The sequence below is a fragment of the Amblyraja radiata genome, chromosome 39 (assembly GCF_010909765.2).
Source record: "Amblyraja radiata isolate CabotCenter1 chromosome 39, sAmbRad1.1.pri, whole genome shotgun sequence".
NCBI classification, from domain to species: domain Eukaryota; kingdom Metazoa; phylum Chordata; class Chondrichthyes; order Rajiformes; family Rajidae; genus Amblyraja; species Amblyraja radiata.
This window is the reverse complement of record NC_045994.1, coordinates 15,069,530-15,094,840: the sequence shown is the minus strand read 5'-3', so window position 1 is coordinate 15,094,840 and position 25,311 is coordinate 15,069,530. Positions and strand designations below refer to the sequence as shown.

At 58.9% G+C, this 25,311-nt stretch overlaps 1 protein-coding gene across 4 annotated transcripts; it reads right to left on the bottom strand.

Annotated features, from left to right (window-relative positions):
* Nucleotides 1-1,034: 1,034 nt before the first annotated feature.
* Nucleotides 1,035-25,311, bottom strand: slc39a14 (solute carrier family 39 member 14). Of its 4 annotated transcripts, none has more exons than XM_033013753.1 (9): nt 25,106-25,311; nt 14,099-14,351; nt 13,599-13,785; nt 12,758-12,927; nt 8,202-8,324; nt 6,963-7,160; nt 3,694-3,895; nt 2,966-3,150; nt 1,035-2,155 (listed from the first exon to the last, which is right to left on the bottom strand). In XM_033013753.1, exons 2-9 carry the CDS (start codon nt 14,348-14,350, stop codon nt 2,006-2,008), a joined length of 1,467 nt encoding a protein of 488 aa, XP_032869644.1. In that variant the 5' UTR covers nt 14,351; nt 25,106-25,311; the 3' UTR covers nt 1,035-2,005. The 4 variants fall into 4 exon arrangements, with proteins under 4 accessions (XP_032869644.1, XP_032869643.1, XP_032869642.1 ...); XM_033013752.1 differs by lacking the exon at nt 12,758-12,927 and adding an exon at nt 10,161-10,330 and having other exon boundaries at nt 25,101-25,309; XM_033013751.1 differs by lacking the exon at nt 12,758-12,927 and adding an exon at nt 10,161-10,330 and having other exon boundaries at nt 25,106-25,309.

Below are 25,311 nucleotides of genomic sequence, written 5' to 3'. Positions count from 1 at the left end.
GAGTAAACATTTCATTCGCTTCATGACTTAGATCGGGCAATCGCTTTCTATCAAACACATTGCACAATAGGTTTATGGTGAGGGGGGGGGGGGATGATATAATGGGAACCTGAGCTTGCAACTTTTTTTCACACAGCGGTTGGTGGGTGTTTGGAACGAACTGCCAGAGGAGGTAGTTTGGACAGGTACAGGTATAGGTATGGTTAGAGGGATATGGGCCAAATGAGAGCAGGTGGGACTAATGTAGATAACAGACAATAGGTGCAGGAGCAGGCCATCCGACCCTTCAAGCCAGCACCGCCATTCAATATGATCATCCCCAATCAGTACCCCATTCCTGCCTTCTCCCCATATCCCTGACTCCGCTATTTTTAAGAGCCCTATCTAGCTCTCTCTGGAAAGTATCCAGAGAACCTGCCTCTAATGCAGAAAATTCCACAGAGTATCTTGGACAGCATGGGCAAGTTGGGCCGAAGGGCCTGTAACCGTGTTGTGTGATTCTATGAGTCGCTGATTCCCTGATATTTTTGACTCAAACTATTGCTAAGGTTTATATTTGGATGACCAAAGTTACCAGAGAACGGTGAACAAGCGTTAGCATTGCCTGCTGTCCTGCCACAAGTGACCGATCACCGCTCACCTTCGCCAGTCAACGGTTTCTGCCCAAAGTTCTCCCGAGTCTCCTCTCCAGTCTCCCCAGAGACTGAAGAAAGGCCTCGACCCGAAACGTCACCCATTCCTTCCATCCAGAGATGCTGCCTGTCCCGCAGAACTCCAGTTTCGTTTAGTTTAGAGATATAGCATGGAAACAGGCCCTTCGGCCCACCGGGTCCGTGCCGACCAGCGATCCCCGCACATTAACACCATCCTACACCCACTAGGGACAATTTTTACATTTACCAGGCCAATTAACCAAAAACCTGTACGTCTTTGGAGTGTGGGAGGAAACCGAAGAACTCAAGAGTGAGTTAGATGTACTGAGGCCCTGGGGTGTATCTGGTCAGTCAGCGTGTGAAAGGGGGGTGGGGGGGGGGCATGGAGGTCCAACCTTCCCCTCCTGTGGGTCTCGGGGTCTGAGACAGCGATGACCCTCTGGGTCCTGTCTCCGCGCAGAATTCCCCATTAGCCGGCCCCTCAGTCCCCATCGCACCTTCCCAGGTCCGAAGGGTAAATCTGCCCCTTCCAGCAATACCCCCTTGCCCCAGTGCCACACCCTGCCCCTCCCACTAATGCCGCGTAGCCCTGCCAATGAGGCACTTGCACCGCCACTAATGCCCACATCATCCTCTCACCCATCATATACCCCCACCCACTCACTAATGCCCACATCTGCCTCTCCCACCATATACCCCCATCGTTAATGCCCACATCCACCAATAGCCCCCACTCACTAATGCCCATATCCACTAATAGCCCCCACTCACTAATGCCCACGCATCCTCACAACCTTTCGACTAATGCCCACGACTGCACTGGGAACAAAAGGGCAGCAGGAGACCTGGGAGTGCGATGGTGGGGGGGGGGGGAGAGTGCGAGGGGGGGGAGTTCTTTCACCTAAAGCCTGCCCCACCCTCAGTAAACCTGCACTCCCTGTGTCCCCACTGGTGCTGGGCTTGGAATGTGTAGCCATGGGAGGAGGGGTCAGCTACAACTATGACCACCCTGGACAGTGTCCAGTCTTGGACCAGCCGGTGGGGGGTGGGGGGGGGGAGCAGGAATCACTTTGCTGCTAAACAGACTATGGATGTGTTCTGCCACCATCGTGTTTCTGAATGGGAGGCGGCGTGTCCATGCCCCCTCGATGGCCGGAGTCCCGCTCCGTGTGAGGGACAGCGGCCGCAGTGACTGGTGGCATTGTCCAGATCCATGGCCACCAGCACTGGCCGGACCCGTGACCACCGCCGGCGCACTGACCACTAGCACTGCCCGGCTCCCTGGCCCGCGGTGCTCCAGGCACACTGACCGCCAGCGCTGCCCGACACCGCGGCCGTGCCCGTCACCGTCTCTAGCCGAACTGGATGGACCCCGAGTACATGGTGAGCAGCAACATGATGGCAAAGCCAGTCAGTAGTCCAGCGTTCTGTATCGCAAACACCACCAGCGACGTCGACTCCTGCCCATCCTCATCTTTGCTCACCTCGTTCATCTCGGGGAACTGTGGGGACAGAGGGGGAACGGTCAGGGGGGAAACATACACATGGAAAATAGGTGCTGGAGTAGGCCATTCGGCCCTTCGAGCCTGCACCGCCATTCAATATGATCATGGTTGATCATCCAACTCAGTATCCTGTACCTGCCTTCTCTCCATACCCCCTGATACCTTTAGCCACAAGGGCCACATCTAACTCCCTCTTAAATATAGCCAATGAACTGGCCTCAACTACCTTCTGTGGCAGATAATTCCACAGATTCACCACTCTCTGTGTAAAAAATGTTGGGGGGGAAAGGTCGGGGGGGGGGGGGGAAGGGTCGGGGGGTAAAAGGGTCGGGGGGTAAAAGGGTCGGGGGGTAAAAGGGTCGGGGGGGGAAGGGTCGGGGGGGAAGGGTCGGGGGGGAAGGGTCGGGGGGGAAGGGTCGGGGGGAAGGGTCGGGGGGGAATGGTCGGGGGGGGAGGGTCGGGGGGGAAGGTCGGGGGGGAAAGGTCGGGGGGAAAGGTCAGGGGCGATCTCTGCATGCAGTCCACTGGATCTTCTGAAAAAGGACATAACGCCTACCCCCTCTCCCCAGCGCCCCCCCTCCCATCACCACCGCCACTCACATTCCACTTCCCCCTACCACCAGCCCCCCCCTCTCCCAACTGACCACACTCTCCCTTCAACCTCTGACCACTCGCGATCCCCTTATGACCCCTGACCCTTCCCCCACAACCTCTGTTCCTTTGCTCCGTCCAGTCTGACCCCTAGTACTCCCCCCCTACGACCCCTAACCCCCCCCTGTGCTGCCCCGGCCTAGCCCACTGACCCACCATGTCGGCCAGGGCGATGTAGAGGAACATGCCCCCCGCCAGGGCGAAGATCCAGCTGGGGGAGAAGTGGCTGCCGGCCAGGATCCCAAAGGCCAGGCCCAGGTAGCAGCAGCAGGCGGACAGGAAGTTGAAGAAGAGAGCCTGTTGTAAACTCATGCCCGCATTCAGCAGGATGACAAAGTCACCTGGGGGTGGGTGGAGAGAGCAGAGCGATCGGTCAGTACTGGACGTGGGTGTGTGGCCATCTCCCTACATCCACCCTCTCACTGTATGTGTCGGTGTCTGCTTCTCTGCCCCACACCCACACAAATTGTGTGTGTGTGTGTGTGTGTGAGAGTGTGTGTGTGAGTGTGAGTGTGTGTGTGTGTGAGTGTGTGAGAGTGTGTGTGTGTGTGAGTGTGTGAGTTTGTGTGTGTGGGTCAGTGTGTGTGTGTGTGTGTGTGTGAGAGTGAGTGTGTGTGTGTGTGTGTGTGTGTGTGTGTGTGTGTGTGTGTGTGTGTGTGTGTGTGTGTGTGTGTGTGTGAGTGCGCTGGCACCTACAGCCATCCCCATCTTTTAACCCCCCACCCTGTGGCCCCTGCACCCCACAGGGGTCTATAACCACACCTGGCCTTTGACCCCCCCCCGTTCCTACCCCAGCCCTCCTGTTCTCCCCCACCATCCCACACTCCCTCCCTCCCTACCCACCCTGTACCCCCCCAGCTTCTCCCCCCCCACCCATTGCTCACCCAGCTCGTGGGGGAACTCCTCACACAAGATGGCGATGGAGGTGCTGACCCCCTGGAAGACAGAGACGGTGAAGGAGGCGCCGATGGCCAGGCCGTCGATGAAGTTGTGCAGCCCGTCGCTCAGCGTCACCATCCAGGCCAGAGTGCCGATGTCCGAGTACTGGCTGCCCTTCAGCCAGTAGCAGTTGCCATGGCAACGCTCCTGTGGGGGGGGGGGGGGTGGAGTGGTGGTCAGTCCAGACCCTCAGTGTTCCTCCCCCCTCCTCTCACTCCACCGCACAGTCAGTGCAAGACCACCCCCCCCCCCCACACAGGGACCATCCCCAACCCCTCCCCCACACTGACCCGTGACCCCACACACACACACTGACCCATGACCCGACACACACACTGACCCGTGACCCCACACACACACTGACCCGTGACCCCCCCACACACTGACCCGTGACCCCACACACACACACTGACCCGTGACCCCACACACACACACTGACCCGTGACCCCACACACACTGACCCGTGACCCCACACACACTGACCCGTGACCCCACACACTGACCCGTGACCCCACACACACTGACCCGTGACCCCACACACACTGACCTGTGACCCCACACACACTGACCCGTGACCCCACACACTGACCCGTGACCCCACACCCACTGACCCGTGACCCCACACACTGACCCGTGACCCCACACACTGACCCGTGACCCCACACACTGACCCGTGACCCCACACACTGACCCGTGACCCCACACACTGACCCGTGACCCCACACACTGACCCGTGACCCCACACACTGACCCGTGACCCCACACACACACACTGACCCGTGATCCCACACACACTGACCCCACACACACACTGACCCGTGACCCCACACACACTGACCCGTGACCCCCCACACACACACTGACCCATGACCCCACACACACACACTGACCCATGACCCCACACACTGACCCGTGACCCCACAAACCCACTGACCCGTGACCCCACACACACTGACCCGTGACCCCCCACACACACACTGACCCGTGACCCCCCACACACACACTGACCCGTGACCCCACCCACACACACTGACCCGTGACCTCACCCACACACTGACCCGTGACCCCACACACACTGACCCGTGACCCCACACACTGACCCGTGACCCCACACACACACACTGACCCGTGACCCCACACACACTGACCCGTGACCCCACACACACACACTGACCCGTGACCCCACACACACACACTGACCCGTGACCCCACACACACTGACCCGTGACCCCACACACTGACCCGTGACCCCACACACACTGACCCGTGACCCCACCCACACACACTGACCCGTGACCCCACACACACACACTGACCCGTGACCCCACACACACTGACCCGTGACCCCACACACACTGACCCGTGACCCCACACACTGACCCGTGACCCCACACACACTGACCCGTGACCCCACCCACACACACTGACCCGTGACCCCACACACACACACTGACCCGTGACCCCACACACACTGACCCGTGACCCCACACACACTGACCCGTGACCCCACACACTGACCCGTGACCCCACACACACTGACCCGTGACCCCACACACACTGACCTGTGACCCCACACACACACACTGACCCGTGACCCCACACACTGACCTGTGATCCCCACACACACACTGACCCGTGACCCCACACACACTGACCCGTGACCCCACACACACTGACCCGTGACCCCACACACACTGACCCGTGACCCCACACACACTGACCCGTGACCCCACACACACTGACCCGTGACCCCACACACACACACTGACCCGTGACCCCACACACACTGACCCGTGACCCCACACACACTGACCCGTGACCCCACACACACTGACCCGTGACCCCACACACACTGACCCGTGACCCCACACGCACACACTGACCCGTGACCCCACACACACACACTGACCCGTGACCCCACACACATTGACCCGTGACCCCACCCACACACACTGACCCGTGACCCCACCCACACACACTGACCCGTGACCCCACACACACTGACCTGTGACCCCACACACATACACTGACCCGTGACCCCACACACACTGACCCGTGACCCCACACACACACTGACCCGTGACCCCACACACTGACCCGTGACCCCACACACACTGACCCGTGACCCCACCCACACACACTGAACCGTGACCCCACACACACTGACCCGTGACCTCACACACACACTGACCTGTGACCCCACACACACTGACCCGTGACCCCACACACCCACTGACCCGTGACCCCACACACACTGACACGTGACCCCACACACACTGACCCGTGACCCCACACACCCACTGACCCGTGACCCCACACACCCACTGACCCGTGACCCCACACACCCACTGACCCGTGACCCCACACCCACTAACCCGTGACCCCACACACACTGACCCGTGACCCCACACCCACACGCGACCCCCACACACACACTGACCCGTGACCCCACACACACACTGACCCGTGACCCCCCACACACACTGACCCGTGACCCCCCACACACACTGACCCGTGACCCCCCACACACACACTGACCCATGACCCCACACACACTGACCCGTGACCCCACACACACTGACCCGTGACCCCACACACACTGACCCGTGACCCCACACACACTGACCCGTGACCCCACACACCCACTGACCCGTGACCCCACACACCCACTGACCCGTGACCCCACACCCACTGACCCGTGACCCCACACACACTGACCCGTGACCCCACACCCACACGCGACCCCCACACACACACTGACCCGTGACCCCCCACACACACTGACCCGTGACCCCCCACACACACTGACCCGTGACCCCCCACACACACACTGACCCATGACCCCACACACACTGACCCGTGACCCCACACACACTGACCCGTGACCCCACACACACTGACCCGTGACCCCCACACACACACTGACCCGTGACCCCACACACACACTGACCCATGACCCCACACACACACTGACCCGTGACCCCACACACTGACCCGTGACCCCACACACCCACTGACCCGTGACCCCACCCACACACACTGACTCGTGACCCCACACACACACACTGACCCGTGACCCCACACACACACACTGACCCGTGACCCCACACATACTGACCCGTGACCCCCACACACACACTGACCCGTGACCCCACACACACTGACCCATGACCCCCCACACACACTGACCTGTGATCCCCACACACACACTGACCTGTGAGTGCCCCTCCAGGCCGGGCTCTGCCTCGGACAGACTCTGCCGCTCACAGTCGCCGCTGCCCGGGCAGGGTGCTCGCCCCACACCACCGTTCTGCAGCTTCTCCAACGCCCCATCCTCCTGCTCACTGCCCGTCATCAGCTGCTCCGGACAGCAGTGGCTGTGGCCCTTCACTCGGCGCTGCGGGGACACCGGCTGAGGGGTTAGCATGGACTCGGTGGGCCGAACGGCCTGTTTCCGCGCTGTATCTTTAAACTAAACCAACCCCCCCCCCCCCCCCCCACTGCTGAACCTACCACTCCCTCCACCCTCTCTTCCCACCCCAGACAGGACTAGAGGGTCTTGCACCACATCCCACGGGTTGAACCCCTCGACACACAGCCCCCCTGCTCCCCACCAAGTGTCAACCAGGGGCAAAGGGCTTGCACCAACAGCACTGCTCCACCCAGGGCCAGCAGAGACTCAGTGGGCCGAATGGCCTCATACTCTGCTGTGAAACAGCCTCAGCTTCCCCACTGTGATGTGGTCCCGCGATGGGTCTGTATACAAGCCCGTAGCCCACGGTCAAGATTTGGAGCACCCCCCCCCCCCCCCCCAAAACCAGCCCCCCAAATCAAGAAACATTAGGACAGGAAAGGTTTCAATAAACAATAGGTGCAGGAGTAGGCCATTCGGCCCTTCGAGCCAGCACCGCCATTCAATGTGATCATAGCTGATCATCCCCAATCAGTACCCCGTTCCTGCCTTCTCCCCATATTCCCTGACTCTGCTATCTTTAAGAGCCCTATCTAGCTCTCTCTTGAAAGCATCCAGAGAACCTGCCTCCACTGCCCTCTGAGGCAGAGAATTCCACAGACCCACCACTCTCTGTGAGAAAAAGTGTTTCCTTGTCTCCGTTCTAAATGGCTGACCCCTTATTCTTAAACTGTGGCCCCTGATTCTGGAGGCAATGAGCATCACAGATTCACCACCCTGTATCTTCTGACTGTGACTTCAATGCCTCATACCCCCTGCCCCACTCCCAAGAAGGGTCTCGACCCGAAACGTCACCCATTCCTTCTCTCCAGAGATGCTGCCTGTCCCGCTGAGTTACTCCAGCATTTTGTGTCTATCTGAAGACTGGCAGCGATAACTGGGGGACAGAGAGCGGGTGTCCTGGCCCAGGTATGGGGGTCTTCTCTCCCACCATCTGCCTAGGTAACCTCCCACTGTCCCAGCCCCCCCCCCCCCCCGCACCTTCTCCTTGGGTTTCATGATCATCTTGAGGATTTTCTCGGTGAAGAAGAACAGGTAGAATCCACCGAACACCACCACCGACTTGGTCACGTAATCCGGCTTCCTGGGGTCAAAGCCAAAGGCCTGTGGGAGGTTGACAGCCGGCGTTAAGGAGAGGTCCATGCCAGCCGGACAACATCGCTGGACATGGGGACGTGTGGTCAGCGGACAGGCCCTTCTGCCCATCACCTCTGTGCTGCCCAACGAAGCTGGCCCCACTTGGTCAGATTAAAGGCAGCGGCCCCTCCAAACCCACCCCTCCCCCACCCCCCCCCCAAACCTCACTCCTCCGGCCCATCCCGTGCAGGGTCACATCCCAACCCAGGAGGTGGGAGCACACGGGAGATGCCAGATGTGGACGGGACCTGCCTTCCCCAGATGTGGAGAGGCAACACCTGGGTGCCAGGACACACCTTGCACAGGTGATCTCAGGTGAGGTGGGCATGGGGAGGGGGGAGATGGTGCTGGAGTGGGTTCTGGGGGAGGGTGGGAGCTGGAGGAGAGGGGGGGGGGGGAGTGGGTGCTGGGGGGGGGGGTCTATGGGCATCAGATCCTTGACATACCACCCCTCCCCCACTCCGTGAGCAAAGCCCACCTCAGGGTGTCACTGGGACGGCCACCACTGGACTTAGGAGACATACAGCAGGGAAACAGGCCCTTCAGCCCATCATCTCCGTGCCGGCCGTCTCGGCTTTGGTCCGCGCCCCTCCCACTCCACCTTGTTTTTGGGGGTGGGGGGGGGGGAAACGGCAGCTCGGTCACCGGGCTGGGGGACGGAGAGAGTCACCTCGACAATTCAAAGAGGTGGTACCACCTGCCCGAGGATCTCCCCATGAACACCGACCCCCCCCCCACCCCCCCCTCCCCATCCACCCCCCCCTCCCCATCCACCGACATGAAACCAAAACATTGGGAACACCAATCAAGGAGACAGAGCAGGCAATACCACCCCCCCCCCCCTCATTCACTCTGCACGGAGGATGTGCAGTGGGCTGTCAAAGACCAACTGTTGGTCAACAATAGGCGATCATTCAGAGACCCCCCCCCCCCCCCTCTTCCCTTCATCTTCTCCGACTGATGGCGAGGGCCGGACTCTGGAATGGGCGATCTGGAACGACTCAGATATGGTAGACAGTCACAGCCTGGTGGAAATATCCAAGACTGGAGGGTGTAGGTTTGCGGGGAGAGGGGCAGAAACTTATAGGAGATTAAAGGAATCAAGGGGTTGGACAGGCTAGATGCAGGAAGATTGTTCCCGATGTTGGGGAAGTCCAGAACAAGGGGTCACAGTTTAAGGATAAAGGGGAAGTCTTTTAGGACCGAGATGAGAATTTTTTTTTTCCCCACACAGAGAGTGGTGAATCTGTGGAATTCTCTGCCACAGAAGGTAGTTGAGGCCAGTTCATTGGCTATATTTAAGACGGAGTTAGATGTGGCCCTTGTGGCTAAAGGGGATCAGGGGGTATGGAGAGAAGGCAGGTGCAGGATACTGAGTTGGATGATCAGCCATGATCATATTGAATGGCGGTGCAGGCTCGAAGGGCCGAATGGCCTCTACTCCTGCACCTATTTTCTATGTTTCTGAGTGATATGGGGAGAAAGCAGGAACGGGGGTAGACACAAAATGCTGGAGTAACTCAGCGGGTGAGGCAGCATCTGTGGAGAGAAGAAACAGGCGGCGTTTCGGGCTGAGATCTCGACCTGAAACGTCACCCATTCCTTTTCTCCAGAGACGCTGCCTGTCCCGCTGAGATACTCCAGCATTTTGCGTCTGTCTTCTGTGTACCATCGGCAGGAACTAACCCCGGTACATCCTCCGTGACACACACATGCGCGCACACACACACACGTGCGTACACACACACGCACGCACATATGCGCACACACACACACGCGCGCGCACACTGGCTTCCACAGTACCTCAGGGATGAGCTGAAAGAGCGCGTTAGAGTAGAGGGTACCGATGGCCAGGGCAATGAAATACAGCAGCAGCCGCTTGTAAAAGGTTCTCCTCATAAACGGCACCACGCTGGCTCCCAGCAGCGAGCAGAGCGAGATGACAGTCACACAGAGGAAACCGTAACCCCAGACTGATGGGCCCCACAAGGGCAGAGGTCCACAACCCAAACGGAGCCAGGGGGGAGGATTATTCCAAATGGGGGGTGGGGTAGAGAAAGAGAAAGAGAAAAAAACACCATTAAATCAATCCATCCAAGATGTCCCCTTGTTGTGGCCGGGGGCCGTGAATGTTGGACATCCAGGAGGGAGGGGATTATTCCAGGGGGGGGGGGAGGGAGAGGGAGGGAGAGGGAAGGAGAGAGAAAGAGAGAGAAAAAAAACACACCATTAAATTAATCCATCCTCGATCTCTCCGTGACTGCTGGACATCCGACAGCCCACTGGACCCCACTGAAGGCCAGGAGCCCCCAGCTGATTTCTCAAATAACGTTGCACCTTCACATCATCAATACATGACTCGTTGGATCAGAAGCTGGCCCTTCGGCCCCTCAGTCCTCCTCTCCCATTTAACAAGATCTGATTTTCACCCTCAACTGTGTGTGTGTGTGTGTGTGTGTGTGTGTGTGTGTGTGTGTGTGTGTGCGCGCACTTCTTCCTATACATAGTGTTTAAGAAGGAACTGCAGGTGCTGGAAAATCGAAGGTAGACAAAAGTGCTGGAGAAACTCAGTGGGTGCAGCAGCATCTATGGAGCGAAGGAAATAGGCAACGTTTCGGGCCGAAACCCTTCCGGGTTTCGGCCCGAAACGTTGCCTATTTCCTTCAGTCTGAAGAAGGGCTTCAGCCCAAAACGTTGCCCATTTTCTTCGTTCCATAGAAACATAGAAAATAGGTGCAGGAGTAGAGGCCATTCAGCCCTTCGAGCCTTTCAGCCCTTCAATATGATCATGGCTGATCATCCAACTCAGTGTCCCATCCCTGCCTTCTCTCCATACCCCCTGATCCCTTTAGCCACAAGGGCCACATCTAACTCCCTCTTAAATATAGCCAATGAACTGTGGCCTCAACTACCTTCTGTGGCAGAGAGTTCCAGAGATTCACCACTCTCTGTGTGAAAAATGTTTTTCTCATCTCGGTCCTAAAGGATTTCCCCCTTATCCTTAAACTGTGACCCCTTGTCCTGGACCTCCCCAACATCGGGAACAATCTTCCTGCATCTAGCCTGTAGCCTGTCCAACCCCTTAAGAATTTTGTAAGTTTCTACAAGATCTAGCCTGTCCAACCCCTTAAGAATTTTGTAAGTTTCTATAAGATTTAGTCTGTCCAACCCCTTAAGAATTTTTGTAAGTGTCTATATGCTGCTGCACCCGCTGAGTTTCTCCAGCACTTTTGTCTACCATTGGAATATAGTCCCCGTTTTGCCCATCCTGTCTCCAAAGATTTTAGCCCCCCTTTCAGGGACAATTAGCCCACAAAACCGCACGTCTTTGGGACGTGGGAGGAAACCGGAGCACCCGGGGGGGGGGAAACTCCACACAGACAGCACCCGAGGTCAGGATCGGGCCTGGGTCTCTGGCTCTGTGAGGCTTGTATTTCATAGGTGGGGACTTAAAGGTCAATTTTCACTGGCAGAATGCAAGGAGGAACAGCAGGGTTCTGCGAAACAGGTTGCTAGGCATCCGTACCTAGTCCCTCTAATGAGCTTAGACCCCATTCAGATCACCCGGCTAATCCTGCCCCGGCTCAAGGCCCCACACACACACACATTTACCCTCTGACCCAGTTCCACCTGGGGAGCTGCGGAGTTGACAATTTGCGGGTACATTCGCTGGGAAGGGGTGCGTTATCCGAGAAATCTCGCTGGCTGAGTCACAGTGTGGAGAGAGGGGGAGAGCAGGACCGCGCGGTGAGTTTCAGCTCGACGTTGCCCTGGGACCAGTGGCCAGTGGCTTGGGACCAGTGGCCAGTGGCTAGTGACCAGTGACCAGTGACTAGTGACCAGGGCTCCAATTATCACAGTCTCGCTGAAACCCACTGCGGTGGCAGCTGTGCCCTGATCATTCGATGGGCTTCCTCACTCCGAGTGGGGACATGCTACACACGCACGCAGGTACGGACACGCACTCACGAACAGACACACACACACACACACACACGGGGACACACACGGACAGACACATACACGGATATGCGCACACAGACGTACACACACACGGGAACACACACAGAGACAGAGACACACACACACACACACAGAGAGACACACACAGACAGAGACACACACCGACAGACAGACACACACACCGACAGAGACACACACCGACAAAGACACACACACACACAGACACACACACCGACAGAGACACACACACACAGACACACACACAGACACACACACACACCGACAGAGACACACATGGACACACACTCGGAGTGAGGGAGCAGTTACGCGTGTGACGGCCCCAAGATTCATCTCCCAGAGATAGGGGACATGGACGGTGTTAGCGGGCACGGCACCACCCAGGGGGCGGTGGGGACCACGTGACTGGCGTTCCGCACCTCTGGGATCAACTGCAGGATGGCGGTGGAGGTGAGAGTGCCGATGGCCAGGGCGATAAAGTAGACGAAGATCCTGCGGAAGAAAGGCTTTCGCCGGCACAGAGTGACCGTGACTCCAAGCAGCGAGCTGAGGTTGATCACAGACACGCTGACAAAGCCCAGACCCCACACTGTGCACAGAAAGCCCGCAGTGGGTGTTACTGACAGGCTGCACCCGCTCCACAGTCATCACCCCACCCCACAGTCACCCCCTCCTCCCCACAGTCACCCCCTCCCCCCCCACAGTCACCCCCTCCCCAGTCATCACCTCCACAAACACCCCACCCCACGGTCAACCCCCTCCCTACAGTCACCCCCTCCCCCCCAGACACCCCCTCCCCACAGTCACCACCTCCCCCCCACAGTCACCCCCTCCACAAACACCCCACCCCAGTCACCCCCTCCCCAGTCATCACCCCCTCCCCATAATAACCCCTCCCCCCCGCATAATCACCCCCCTCCCCAGTCACCCCCACCCCACAGTCACCCCACCCCGCAGTGAGTGTTACTGAGGCTGCACCCGCTCCGCAGTCACCCCCTCCCCCACGCATAATCACCCCCTCCCCATAATCACCCCCCTCCCCCCCAGAGTCACCCCCTCCGCAGTCACCCCCTCCCCACAGTCACCCCATCCCCTTGTCACAGCCCCCACCCCACAGTCAACCGTCTCCCCCCCATAATCACCCCCTCCTCTTCCCCACAGTTGTCCCACTGACAGGGGGAGGGGCTGGCAGTGCCCAGGGGGGAGGATGAGGGGAGGGGGGTGAGGGAGGGAGAGCTCCACTCTCTCCGGGACACCCACCTTCGGTGGCGGTGGGCTTCTGCCCATCGGTCACCTCGTCCTCCTGGTCCTCCAGGTTGTCGGCCGTGCACGCTCCGCTCTCCAGCTGTTGCAGGACGGTGGGACAGATGTGCGTCAGGGCGGCACCATCAATGCGGCTGTTGTTGGTCAGCTGGTGGATGGCAAAGATCTCTGCCGACGAGAAACACTGAACCGGCAGAGATGGGAGCGTCAGACACCGGCCCAGAGACACAGAGACCCTCCCTTCCCTTCCATTCCTATTCTCCCATCCAGCATTCCTATTTTCTCCTTCCTGCTCCTTCCCCTCTGCTGCCCCACCCCTCCCCCCCTCCCCTACTCTCCTCCCGTCCTCATCCTCATCCTCCCCCCCCTCTCCCCTCCCCTCCTCCACTTCTCAAGGGGCCCCACAGATGATGGTCCACCTGAGCCAGACAGGTAGCAAGGTTGGTTGGGGCAGGTGAGGTCCCGGTGTTACCAGGCAGGGATGGCGCCGGCAATACCTTGGCGAGGCTCTGGTTGCCGGTGCGGGCCCCAGTGTTGCCGACACCCACGTCCAGGCGGTTGAGCAGCGCCTTCAGCTGGTGCAGCTCCAGCACCTGGTGTTCACCGTAACGGCTCAGGAGGTCTCGCAGGAAGGCAGCGGGGGGCGGGACGGTGCCGTTCCACTGCGTCCCCTCCACCGCCATCACCGCCCACATCAGCAGCAGCCCGCGGCACACACCAACACCGGGGAACCGGCCACTCGGGTACATCCTGCAACACAGGCACACAGGGTGAGGTTAGTTTAACATGCCGTCGGGCCCAGTACAGACATTGCGGGCCGAAGGGCCTGCTCCTTCACGTGTAGGGTGGTAGGGAGACAGAACCAGGTGCCAGAGGAGACGGGAGAGAAGGTTGTGCGGGCGGACAGGTGCGGGGGTGTGGACAGGTGCGGGGTGGACAGGTGCGGGGGGGACGACAGGTGCGGGGGGGACGACAGGTGCGGGGGGGACGACAGGTGCGGGGGGGGACGACAGGTGCGGGGGGGACGACAGGTGCGGGGGGGGACAGGTGCGGGGGGGGACAGGTGCGGGGGGGGACAGGTGCGGGGGGGGACAGGTGCGGGGGGGGACAGGTGCGGGGGGGGACAGGTGCGGGGGGGGACAGGTGCGGGGGGGGACAGGTGCGGGGGGACAGGTGCGGGGGGGACAGGTGCGGGGGGGGACAGGTGCGGGGGGGGACAGGTGCGGGGGGGGGGACAGGTGCGGGGGGGGGGGACAGGTGCGGGGGGGGGACAGGTGCGGGGGGGACGGACAGGTGCGGTGGGGACGGACAGGTGCGGGGGGGGGGACAGGTGCGGGGGGGGGACAGGTGCGGGGGGGGGGGACAGGTGCGGGGGGGGACAGGTGCAGGGGGGACAGTTGCGGGGGGGACAGGTGCGGGGGGGACAGGCTGCGGGGGGGGGGGACAGGTGCGGGGGGGGGACAGGTGCGGGGGGGGGACAGGTGCGGGGGGGGGACAGGTGCGGGGGGGGGGACAGGTGCGGGGGGGGGACAGGTGCGGGGGGGGGACAGGTGCGGGGGGGGGACAGGTGCGGGGGGGGGACAGGTGCGGGGGGGGGACAGGTGCGGGGGGGGGGAAAGGTGCGGGGGGGGGACAGGTGCGGGGGGGGGACAGGTGCGGGGGGGGGACAGGTGCGGGGGGGGGACAGGTGCGGGGGGGGGACAGGTGCGGGGGGGGACAGGTGCGGGGGGGGGGACAGGTGCGGGGGGGGACAGGTGCGGGGGGGGACAGGTGCGGGGGGGGACAGGTGCGGGGGGGGACAGGTGCGGGGGGGACAGGTGCGGGGGGGGGACAGGTGCGGGGGGGGGACAGGTGGGGGGGGGGACAGGTGCGGGGGGGGGACAGGTGCGGGGGGGGGACAGGTGCGGGGGGGGGACAGGTGCGGGGGGGGGACAGGTGCGGGGGGGGACAGGTGCGGGGGGGGGCAGGTGCGGGGGGGGACAGGTGCGGGGGGGGACAGGTGCGGGGGGGGACAGGTGCGGGGGGGGACAGGTGCGGGGGGGGACAGGTGCGGGGGGGGAAGGTGCGGGGGGGGGACAGGTGCGGGGGGGACAGGTGCGGGGGGGGACAGGTGCGGGGGGGGACAGGTGCGGGGGGGACAGGTGCGGGGGGGGACAGGTGCGGGGGGGGGACAGTGTGCGGGGGGGGACAGGTGCGGGGGGGGACAGGTGCGGGGGGGGACAAGGGCTGGGGGGGGGGACAGGTGCGGGGGGGACAGGTTGGGCGGGGACGGCTTTTTGGGCGGGGGGGGACAGGTGCCGGGGGGGGACAGGTGCGGGGGGGGGACACGTGTTGCGGGGGGGGGGACAGGGCGGGGGGACAGGTGCGGGGGGAAGGTGCGGGTGGGGTGAGAAAGAGTGCGGGGGACAGCGTGCGGGGGGAGGGGGACTGGGTGCGGGGGGGGACAGGTGCGGGGGGGACAGGTGTCGGTGGGGGACAGGTGCGGTGGGACAGGTGCGGGGGGGGACAGGTGCGGGTGGGGACAGGTGCGGGGGGGACAGGTGCGGGGGGGGACATGTGCGGGGGGACAGGTGCGGGGGGGACAGGTGCGGGGGGGACAGGTGCGGGGGGGACAGGTGCGGGGGGGGACAGGTGCGGGGGGGGACAGGTGCGGGGGGGGACAGGTGCGGGGGGGGACAGGTGCGGGGGGGGGGACAGGTGCGGGGGGGACAGGTGCGGGGGGGACAGGTGCGGGGGGGGACAGGTGCGGGGGGGACAGGTGCGGGGGGGACAGGTGCGGGGGGGACAGGTGCGGGGGGGACAGGTGCGGGGGGGACAGGTGCGGGGGGGACAGGTGCGGGGGGGACAGGTGCGGGGGGGGACAGGTGCGGGGGGGACAGGTGCGGGGGGGGACAGGTGCGGGGGGGACAGGTGCGGGGGGGGACAGGTGCGGGGGGGACAGGTGCGGGGGGGACAGGTGCGGGGGGGACAGGTGCGGGGGGGACAGGTGCGGGGGGGACAGGTGCGGGGGGGACAGGTGCGGGGGGGACAGGTGCGGGGGGGGGCAGGTGCGGGGGGGACAGGTGCGGGGGGGGGCAGGGGCGGGGGGGGACAGGTGCGGGGGGGGGACAGGTGCGGGGGGGACAGGTGCGGGGGGGGACAGGTGCGGGGGGGACAGGTGCAGGGGGGGGACAGGTGCAGGGGGGGACAGGTGCGGGGGGGGACAGGTGCGGTGGGGACAGGTGCGGGGGGGACAGGTGCGGGGGGGGGGACAGGTGCGGGGGGGGGACAGGTGCGGGGGGGACAGGTGCGGGGGGGGACAGGTGCGGGGGGGGACAGGTGCGGGGGGGACAGGTGCGGGGGGGGACAGGTGCGGGGGGGACAGGTGCGGGGGGGACAGGTGCGGGGGGGGGGGACAGGTGCGGGGGGGACAGGTGCGGGGGGGGACAGGTGCGCGTCGACAGCAAAGATTTTCATTCATTGAAAGACACAGCATGAAAACAGTCCCTTTGGCCCATCGTCGGCCATGGCCATCAGCATGATCCCGGAAGTGAGGGGTGGGACGGGGTCGGGCAGGGCAGCTTCACTCGGTTCTCAGCCCACAATTCTTGTTTTAAGCAAACAGCTTTTATCCAATTGAACACTAATCCAGGGCACTCACAACCTCAAGGCAGCCGGCCGCTGGCAGTTGGCAAGCGGCAATCACACGGTTATCAGATTGAAATATTGTCAACTTGACCCCCCCCCCCCCCCTGCGGTGACCAGCGATCACGGAAAGCCTCCAGAGTCCACGCGTGTGCTCCCTCTCCAGGGACAGAGGGGCCCAGACGGGGGGGGGGGGGGGGGCAGACAGAGGGGGGGCCAGACAGAGGGGGGCCAGACACGTGGAGAGCGGTCAGTGCCGGAGTCCGTGTCACTGTGTCCAGCCTGGCCAGGTCACCTTGCCCACTGGGAACATGCCCCCAACATTAACCCTTAATGCCACATCACCACAGCGATCACCATCTCCCCCAAACTATCAGCAATCCCCCTCGCAAAGATTTGTCGCTGTAGAGAAACACAGACAATAGGTGCAGGAGTGGGCCATTCGGCCCTTCGAGCCAGCACCACCATTCAATGTGATCATGACTGATCATCCTCAATCAGTACCCCGTTCCTGCCTTCTCCCCATATCCCCTGACTCCGCTATCTTTAAGAGCTCTATCTAGCTCTCTCATAAAAGCATCCAGAGAATCGGCCTCCACTGCCTTCTGAGGCAGAGAATTCCACAGATTCACAACTCTTTGGGTGAAAAAGTTTTTCCTCATCTCCGTTCTAAATGGCCAACCCCTAATTCTTAAACTGTGGCCCCTGGTTCTGGACTCCCCCAACATCGGGAACATGTTTCCTGCCTCTAGCGTGTCCAAGCCTTTAATAATCTTATACGTTTCAATAAGATCCCGATGATCATGGCTGATCATCCACAATCAGTACCCCGTTCCTGCTTTCACCCCATATCCCTCTAAGAGCTGTATCTAACTCTCATTAATGCTCCCTCCACTGTGAAGACCACACAAACAGCCACCTACCTGTTGCCCAGCAGCACCTGTCCAGGTCTGACTGACCCCGTGTCCACGGTTGGCACTTTGTGTGGGTTCACTGGCTCAGTGGTCACTCACAGCCAACCAGAGTCACACAGACAGAGGCCACTGACGCACACTCACACCATGTCCAGCCAGGCAGGGTTCGGGGTCAATATTGACGGCAAACAGTGGAAGACAGCGAGTCACGCAACATCAGTCCCACATCCCTCTGCCTCCACTGACGCTGCCCGAGCCGTCTGTGACAATAGACAATAGGTGCAGGAGTAGGCCATTCGGCCCTTCGAGCCAGCACCGCCATTCAATGTGATCATGGCTGATCATCCCCAATCAGTACCCCGTTCCTGCCTTCTCCCCATATCCCCTGACTCCGCTATTTTTAAGAGCCCTATCTAGCTCTCTCTTGAATGCTCGCACTGCTGCCTACAACTCGGGCCTGGCATCAGGAAACATGGACGTCTACAAGGCAGAGTCCTACCGACTGCGAAGGGCGGTGAAGGACGCAAAGAGGAGGTACAGGGACAAGATGGAGTTACAGATGGAGCAGCAGGACACCAGAAGCCTGTGGCAGGGGCTACGGATTGTAACCAACTACCGGAGCACCCCCTCCCTCATCCGCAGGTGCCGGCACCTCCCTAGCTGATGACCTGAACTCCTTTTATGCTCGTTTCGAGAGGGGCAACACCACCCCAGGTCTGCCGACTATCGACAATACCGCCAGCGGGCTGGCTACCGAAGCTGAAGGGAGGAATGTGTACACATTCTCGCTGTCCGAGCACGACGTGAGGAGGGCTCTGACACGGGTGAAAAGCTGCAGGCCCCGATGGCATCTCAGGGCGAGTACTCAAGTCCTGTGCTACGCAGCTAGCTCCAGTGCTCACCACATTATTCAACCTCTCCCTGGACAAGTCCGTGGTCCCTGCCTGCTTCAAAAAATCCATCGTTGTACCGGTACCAAAAAATGCCTCCCCAGCCTGTCTGAATGACTACCGTCCGGTGGCCCTTACCTCGGTAGTCATGAAATGCTTTGAGAGGCTGGTGAAGAAACACATCTGCGCCTTCCTCCCTCGGAACATGGACCCGTTGCAGTTCGCATACCGTCCGGACAGATCCACGGACGATGCGGTCTCCCAGGTCTTGCACACCGCTCTCTCCCATCTGGACAGCCAGAAGGGGGGCTACGTGAGGATGCTGTTCATAGACTACAGTTCAGCCTTCAACACGATAGTCCCCACCAGACTGGCCGGGAAGCTAATGGAATTAGGGCTCAACACCTCTCTGTGTGCCTGGGTCCTGGACTTTCTCACCGCCAGGCCCCAGGTAGTCAAGATGGGAGGGAATACATCGAAGTCCCTCACCCCGAGCACAGGATCGCCCCAGGGTTGCGTCCTCAGCGCCCTACTGTACTCCCTGTACACACATGACTGTGTGGCTAGGTTCAGCTCCAACTCAATAATTAAGTTTGCTGATGACACTGTGGTGGTGGGCCTGATCTCAGACAACGACGAGAAGGCCTACCGGGAGGAGGTGGCTGGTCTAGCACTCTGGTGCCAGGACAACAGCCTCCTCTTGAACATCAAAAAAACGAAGGAGCTGATCATGGACTTTAGGAGGGCACATCATCCGAGGACGTACACACCATTGAGGATAAATGGGGATCCTGTGGATAGGGTGAACTGTTTTAAATATCTGGGAGTCCACATCTCCGAGGATATGACATGGGCATCACACGCCTCAGCACTCGTGAGTAAGGCAAGGCAGCGCCTTTACCACCTCAGGCAATTGAGGAAATTCAGAGTGTCTCCGAGGATCCTCCAGTGCTTCTACGCAGCGGCGGTGGAAAGCATCTTGTCCGGGAACATTACCATCTGGTTTGGGAATTGCTCTGCCCAGGACAAGAAGGCTCTGCAGAGAGTAGTGCGTTCGGCCGAACGCACTATGGGAACTTCACTCACCCCCCTGCAGGAACTATACATCAGGAGGTGTAACTCCAGAGCCAACAAGATCATGGGAGACCCCTTCCACCCCTGCAACGGACTGTTCCAGCTGCTACGGTCAGGCAAATGCCTCCGTTGCCATGCGGTGAGAACAGAGAGGTTGAGAAGGAGTTTCTTCCCAGAGGCCATTCGGACTGTAAACGCCTATCTCACCAGGGACTAACTCTACTGAACGTTTTTCCTTCCATTATTTATTATGTAAAAGAATATGTGTGTTTATGATTGTGTTTATAGTTTGTTTGGTTGTTTGGTTGTTTGTCTTTTGCACAAAAGTCCGCGAGCATTGCCACTTTCATTTCACTGCACATCTCGTCTGTGTATGTGACAAATAAACTTGACTTGACTTGATCCAGAGAACCTGCCTCCACCGCCCTCTGAGGCAGAGAATTCCACAGACTCACCACTCTCTGTGAGAAAAAGTGTTTCCTCGTCTCCGTTCTAAATGGCCGACCCGATATTCTTAAGCTGTGTGTGGCCCCTGGTTCTGAACTGCCCCTACATCGGGAACATGTTCCGTGCGAGTGAGTGAGCGTGCGAGTGTGTGTGTGTGTGTGAGTGATTGTGTGAGTGTGCCTGTGTGTGTGTGTGTGTGTGTGTGTGTGTGTGAGTGACTGTGTGAGTGTGACTGTCTGTGTGTGTGTGTGTGAGTGTGACTGTCTGTGTGTGTGTGCGTGCGTGCGTGTGTGTATGTGTGACTGTCTGTGTGTGTGTGTGTGTGTGTGTGTGTGTGTGTGTGTGTGTGTGAGTGTGACTGTCTGTGTGTGTGTGTGTGAGATCATGTGACACTTGTGGGAGCGTTTACCCAGTGACTGCAGCTCGCTACATTGCCCACATTCCAGCCAAGACCACACGACAAAGCTACTCACTCAACCTCTGCTCTCACCGCTCCAGACTCCACCAGCCAGTGGGCGACTGCATTCCACACAGCATCAGCACGTTACTGTTCACACCTCACATACACAAGCTCGCTCGGCTGCCTGCCACTGAAGACAGCCTCAGAGAGCTGGAGCAACTCAAGTTTATTCGTCACATACACATACGAGATGTGCAGTGAAATGAAAAGTGGCAATGCTCGCGGACTTTGTGCAAAAAGACAAACAACAAACAGAATGGAACAGAATCACATATTCTTTTTACATTTTACATATTGTGGGAGGAATGGAAAAAGGAAAAAAAATGCAATATTTTTTAAAACAGTAGAATGGTACAGGAAGGTTATTCCCTGATGAGGTAGGTCAGGTAGTCCCTGCTCAGTAGGTCAGGCAGCATCTCTGAAGAACAGGAACAGGTGATGTTTTGGTCCTCTAATGTGAGGAAGGACATTCTTGCTATTGTGGAAGTGCAGCGTATATATCTAGAAACACAACATAGAACGCCGTGACCCCTGGTTCTGGACTCCCCCAACATCAGGAACATTTTTCCTGCATTTAGCCTGTCCAATCCTTTAAGAATTTTATAGGTGACGTTTCGGGTCGAGAGATATAGACAATGACGTAGAGAGATAAAGAACAATGAATGAAAGATATGCAAAAAAATAACAATGATAAAGAAAACTGGATAAGTGGATGTAGAAAGAATGTTTCCACTGGTGGGAGAGTCTAGGACCAGAGGTCACAGCCTCAGAATTAAAGGGCGCTCTTTTAGAAAGGAGGTGAGAAGGCACTTCTTTAGTCAGAAGGTAGTGAATCTGTGGAACTCATTGTCACAGAGGCTGTGGAGGCCAAGTCAGTGGATATTTTTAAGGCAGAGATAGACCCGTAACCTACGCTGCACTCCCTCAATAGCAAGAATGTCCTTCCTCACATTAGGAGACCAAAACTGCACACAATACTCCAGGTGTGGTCTCACTAGGGCCCTGTACAACTGCAGCAGGACTTCTTGGCTCCTAAACTCAAATCCTCTGGCTATGAAGGCCAACATGCCATTGGCTTTCTTCACTGCCCGCTGTACCTGCATGCTTACTTTCAGTAACTGATGTACAAGGACCCCCAGGTCTCGTTGCACCTCCCCTTCTCCTAATCTGACACCATTCAGATAATGTTTAAGAAGGAACTGCAGATGCTGGAAAATTCGAAGGTAGACAAAAATGCTGGAGAAACTCGAGCATGTGTATGTGACGAATAAACTTGAGTTGCTCCAGCTCTCTGAGGCCGTCTTCAGTGCCAGTCTGAAGAACGGTTTCGGCCCGAAACGTCGCCTATTTCCTTCGCTCCATAGATGCTGCTGCACCCGCTGAGTTTCCCCAGCAATTTTGTGTATCTTTGCTGGAGAAACTCAGCAGGTGAGGCAGCATCTGTCTTCCTGTTCTTGCCACCAAAGTGGATAACCTCACATTTATCCACATTATACTGCATCTGCCATGCATCTGCCCACTCAACAAACCTATCCAAGTCACCCTGCAGCCTCATAGCATCCTCCTCGCAGCTCACACCTCCACCCAGTTCACACCGGTACTGTAACCCAGTAAATTTAAAGATTACTGGAATGTAATTGTGAATGAAACACAAAAGCCGACGCTGGGACCTGCCGATGCAGGCAATCACTGGCAACTCTCCACTGGCCAGGCAGCATCTGCGGAAGGTGCAACCGTTTACGGGTCAGAATGATCATCCTACATCAGAAGGGTCCCAGAGATGAACCATTTCCTGTTCCTCTCTCCACAGACGCTGCCTGACTGGTTAAGTGTTTAAGTGCAGTGCATTTATTTCTAAGTGTCCTCTGCTCTCTCCTAGGGCACGAGTTGTTTACAGTCTACACATTCCAGCAGATCTGGATCTGCGCTGAACAGCTCTAGGTAGAGCATCACTCAGCCCTGGCTGTTAGACAAGTTTTACAATTTATCAAGCCAATTAATCAAACCAATTAACCTACAAACCCGTACGTCTTTGGAGTGTGGGAGGAAACCGAAGATCTCGGTGAAAACCCACGCAGATCACGGGGAGAACGTACAAACTCCATACAGACAGCACCCGTAGTCGGGATCGAACCTGGGTCTCTTTGCGCTGCTTTTTGCTGTAAGGCAGCTACTCTACCGCTGCGCCACCCGTGACTGCATAGAGGTAGCACAGAGTGGAGTGTGCAGGAAGGAACTGCAGATGCTGGTTTAAACCGAAGATAGACACAAGATGCTGGAGTAACTCAGCGGGACAGGCAGCATCTCTGGAGAGAAGGAATGGGTGACGTTTCGAATCGAGAGCCTATTTCAGACTGGTTAGGGATAAGGGAAACGAGAGATATAGACAATGACGTAGAGAGATAGAAAACAATGAATGAAAGATGCAAAAAAATAACAATGATAAAGAAAACTGGATAAGTGGATATGGAAAGAATGTTTCCACTGGTGGGAGAGTCTAGGACCAGAGGTCACAGCCTCAGAATTAAAGGGCGCTCTTTTAGAAAGGAGGTGAGACTTCTTTAGTCAGAAGGTAGTGAATCTGTGGAACTCATTGCCACAGAGGCTGTGGAGGACAAGTCAGTGGATATTTTTAAGGCAGAGATAGACAAATTCTTGATTAGAACAGGTGTCACGGGTTATGGGGAGAGGGCAGGAAAATGGGATTAGGAGGCAGAGATCAGCCATGATTGAATGGCAGAGTGGACTCGATGGGCCGAATGGCCCAATTCTACTCCCATAACCTGTGAACTCATCCAGGGCCAGGTCTCGGTTCTGGGAGCGCCTCGAGAAGTCTGTGATATCGCCAAGGTTGGAAAAAATGCTACTAAACTCACAGGACAACGGCTTGTCCTTTTCACGGCTTGTCCTTTGGTCAAGGGACAGACAGGTAGATACAGAGTGAAGCTCCCTCTGCTACACCGTCCCATCTTACATACATACACACACACGCTACCCCACACGCACACACACACACTACCCCACACACACACACACACTACCACACACACACACCCCCACACAAACACACTACCACACACACACACTACCCCACACACACACACACACACTACCCCACACACACTACCCCACACACACACACACTACCCCACACACACTACCCCCCACACACACTACCCACACACACTACCACACACACACACTACCCCACACACACACTACCCCACACACACACACTACCACACACACACAACCCCACACACACACACACACCCCCACACACACACTACCCTTCCCACTAGCCCCCACACACACACTACCCCCCACACCTCTACCACACACACACACTACCCCCACACAAAAACCCCACAAACACAAACAACACACACACTAAAAAAACAACAACACCCAAACACAACACAACACCAAAAAACAAACACAAAAACAAACACACACGACAACACACACACACACAACCAACAAAACACACAACACAAAACACACACACACCCCACACACACATACCCACACACACACTACCCAAACACACACAAAAAACACAACAACTACCCCCATACACAACACGAACACGACACCACAAACCCCCACACACGACCCCACCACCCACGACCCACCACACACACAATGACCCACACACACACTACCCACACACACACACTACCCCACACACACACTACCCCACACACACACTACCCCACACACACACTACCCACACACACACACTACCCCACACACACACTACCCACACACACACACTACCCCACACACACCACCACACACACACTACCACACGCACACGCACTCACACGCAAACCTGGGCTCACACACACACACACAGTGAATCTCTGCCACACTCTCTCCCAGGGCAGGAACAGCCGGGCTGTGACTCCCTGAGCCGGGGGGGGTGTGGGGGGGGGGGTTCGGCTGCTGCGAGCGGCGAGTGGCCGCTGGCCCAGCGGGACACGAGTGACACGTTGCCATCCTCCCGGCCCCAGAGCCGCGCTCCCCGCTCCCGCCTGTGCCACCGCCGGCCCCGGGCCTCCCCTCCCCTCCCCCGCAGTCTACTTGCCTGACCTTGCCGTGTGCCCGTGTACCGGCGCTCCGCTCCCTGGCTACGGCCCGGGATGAAGCCGGGTGTCCGCTGCCCGAGTTCCACGTCTCCGCTGATCTGATCTGATCTGATCTGCGCTCCGGGTTCCCCCGCGGATCCGCTCCGGGATTTTGCCGCCGCCGCCGCCGCCACAATGTATCGTTTCACGGATACTAACCTGAGTTGCGAC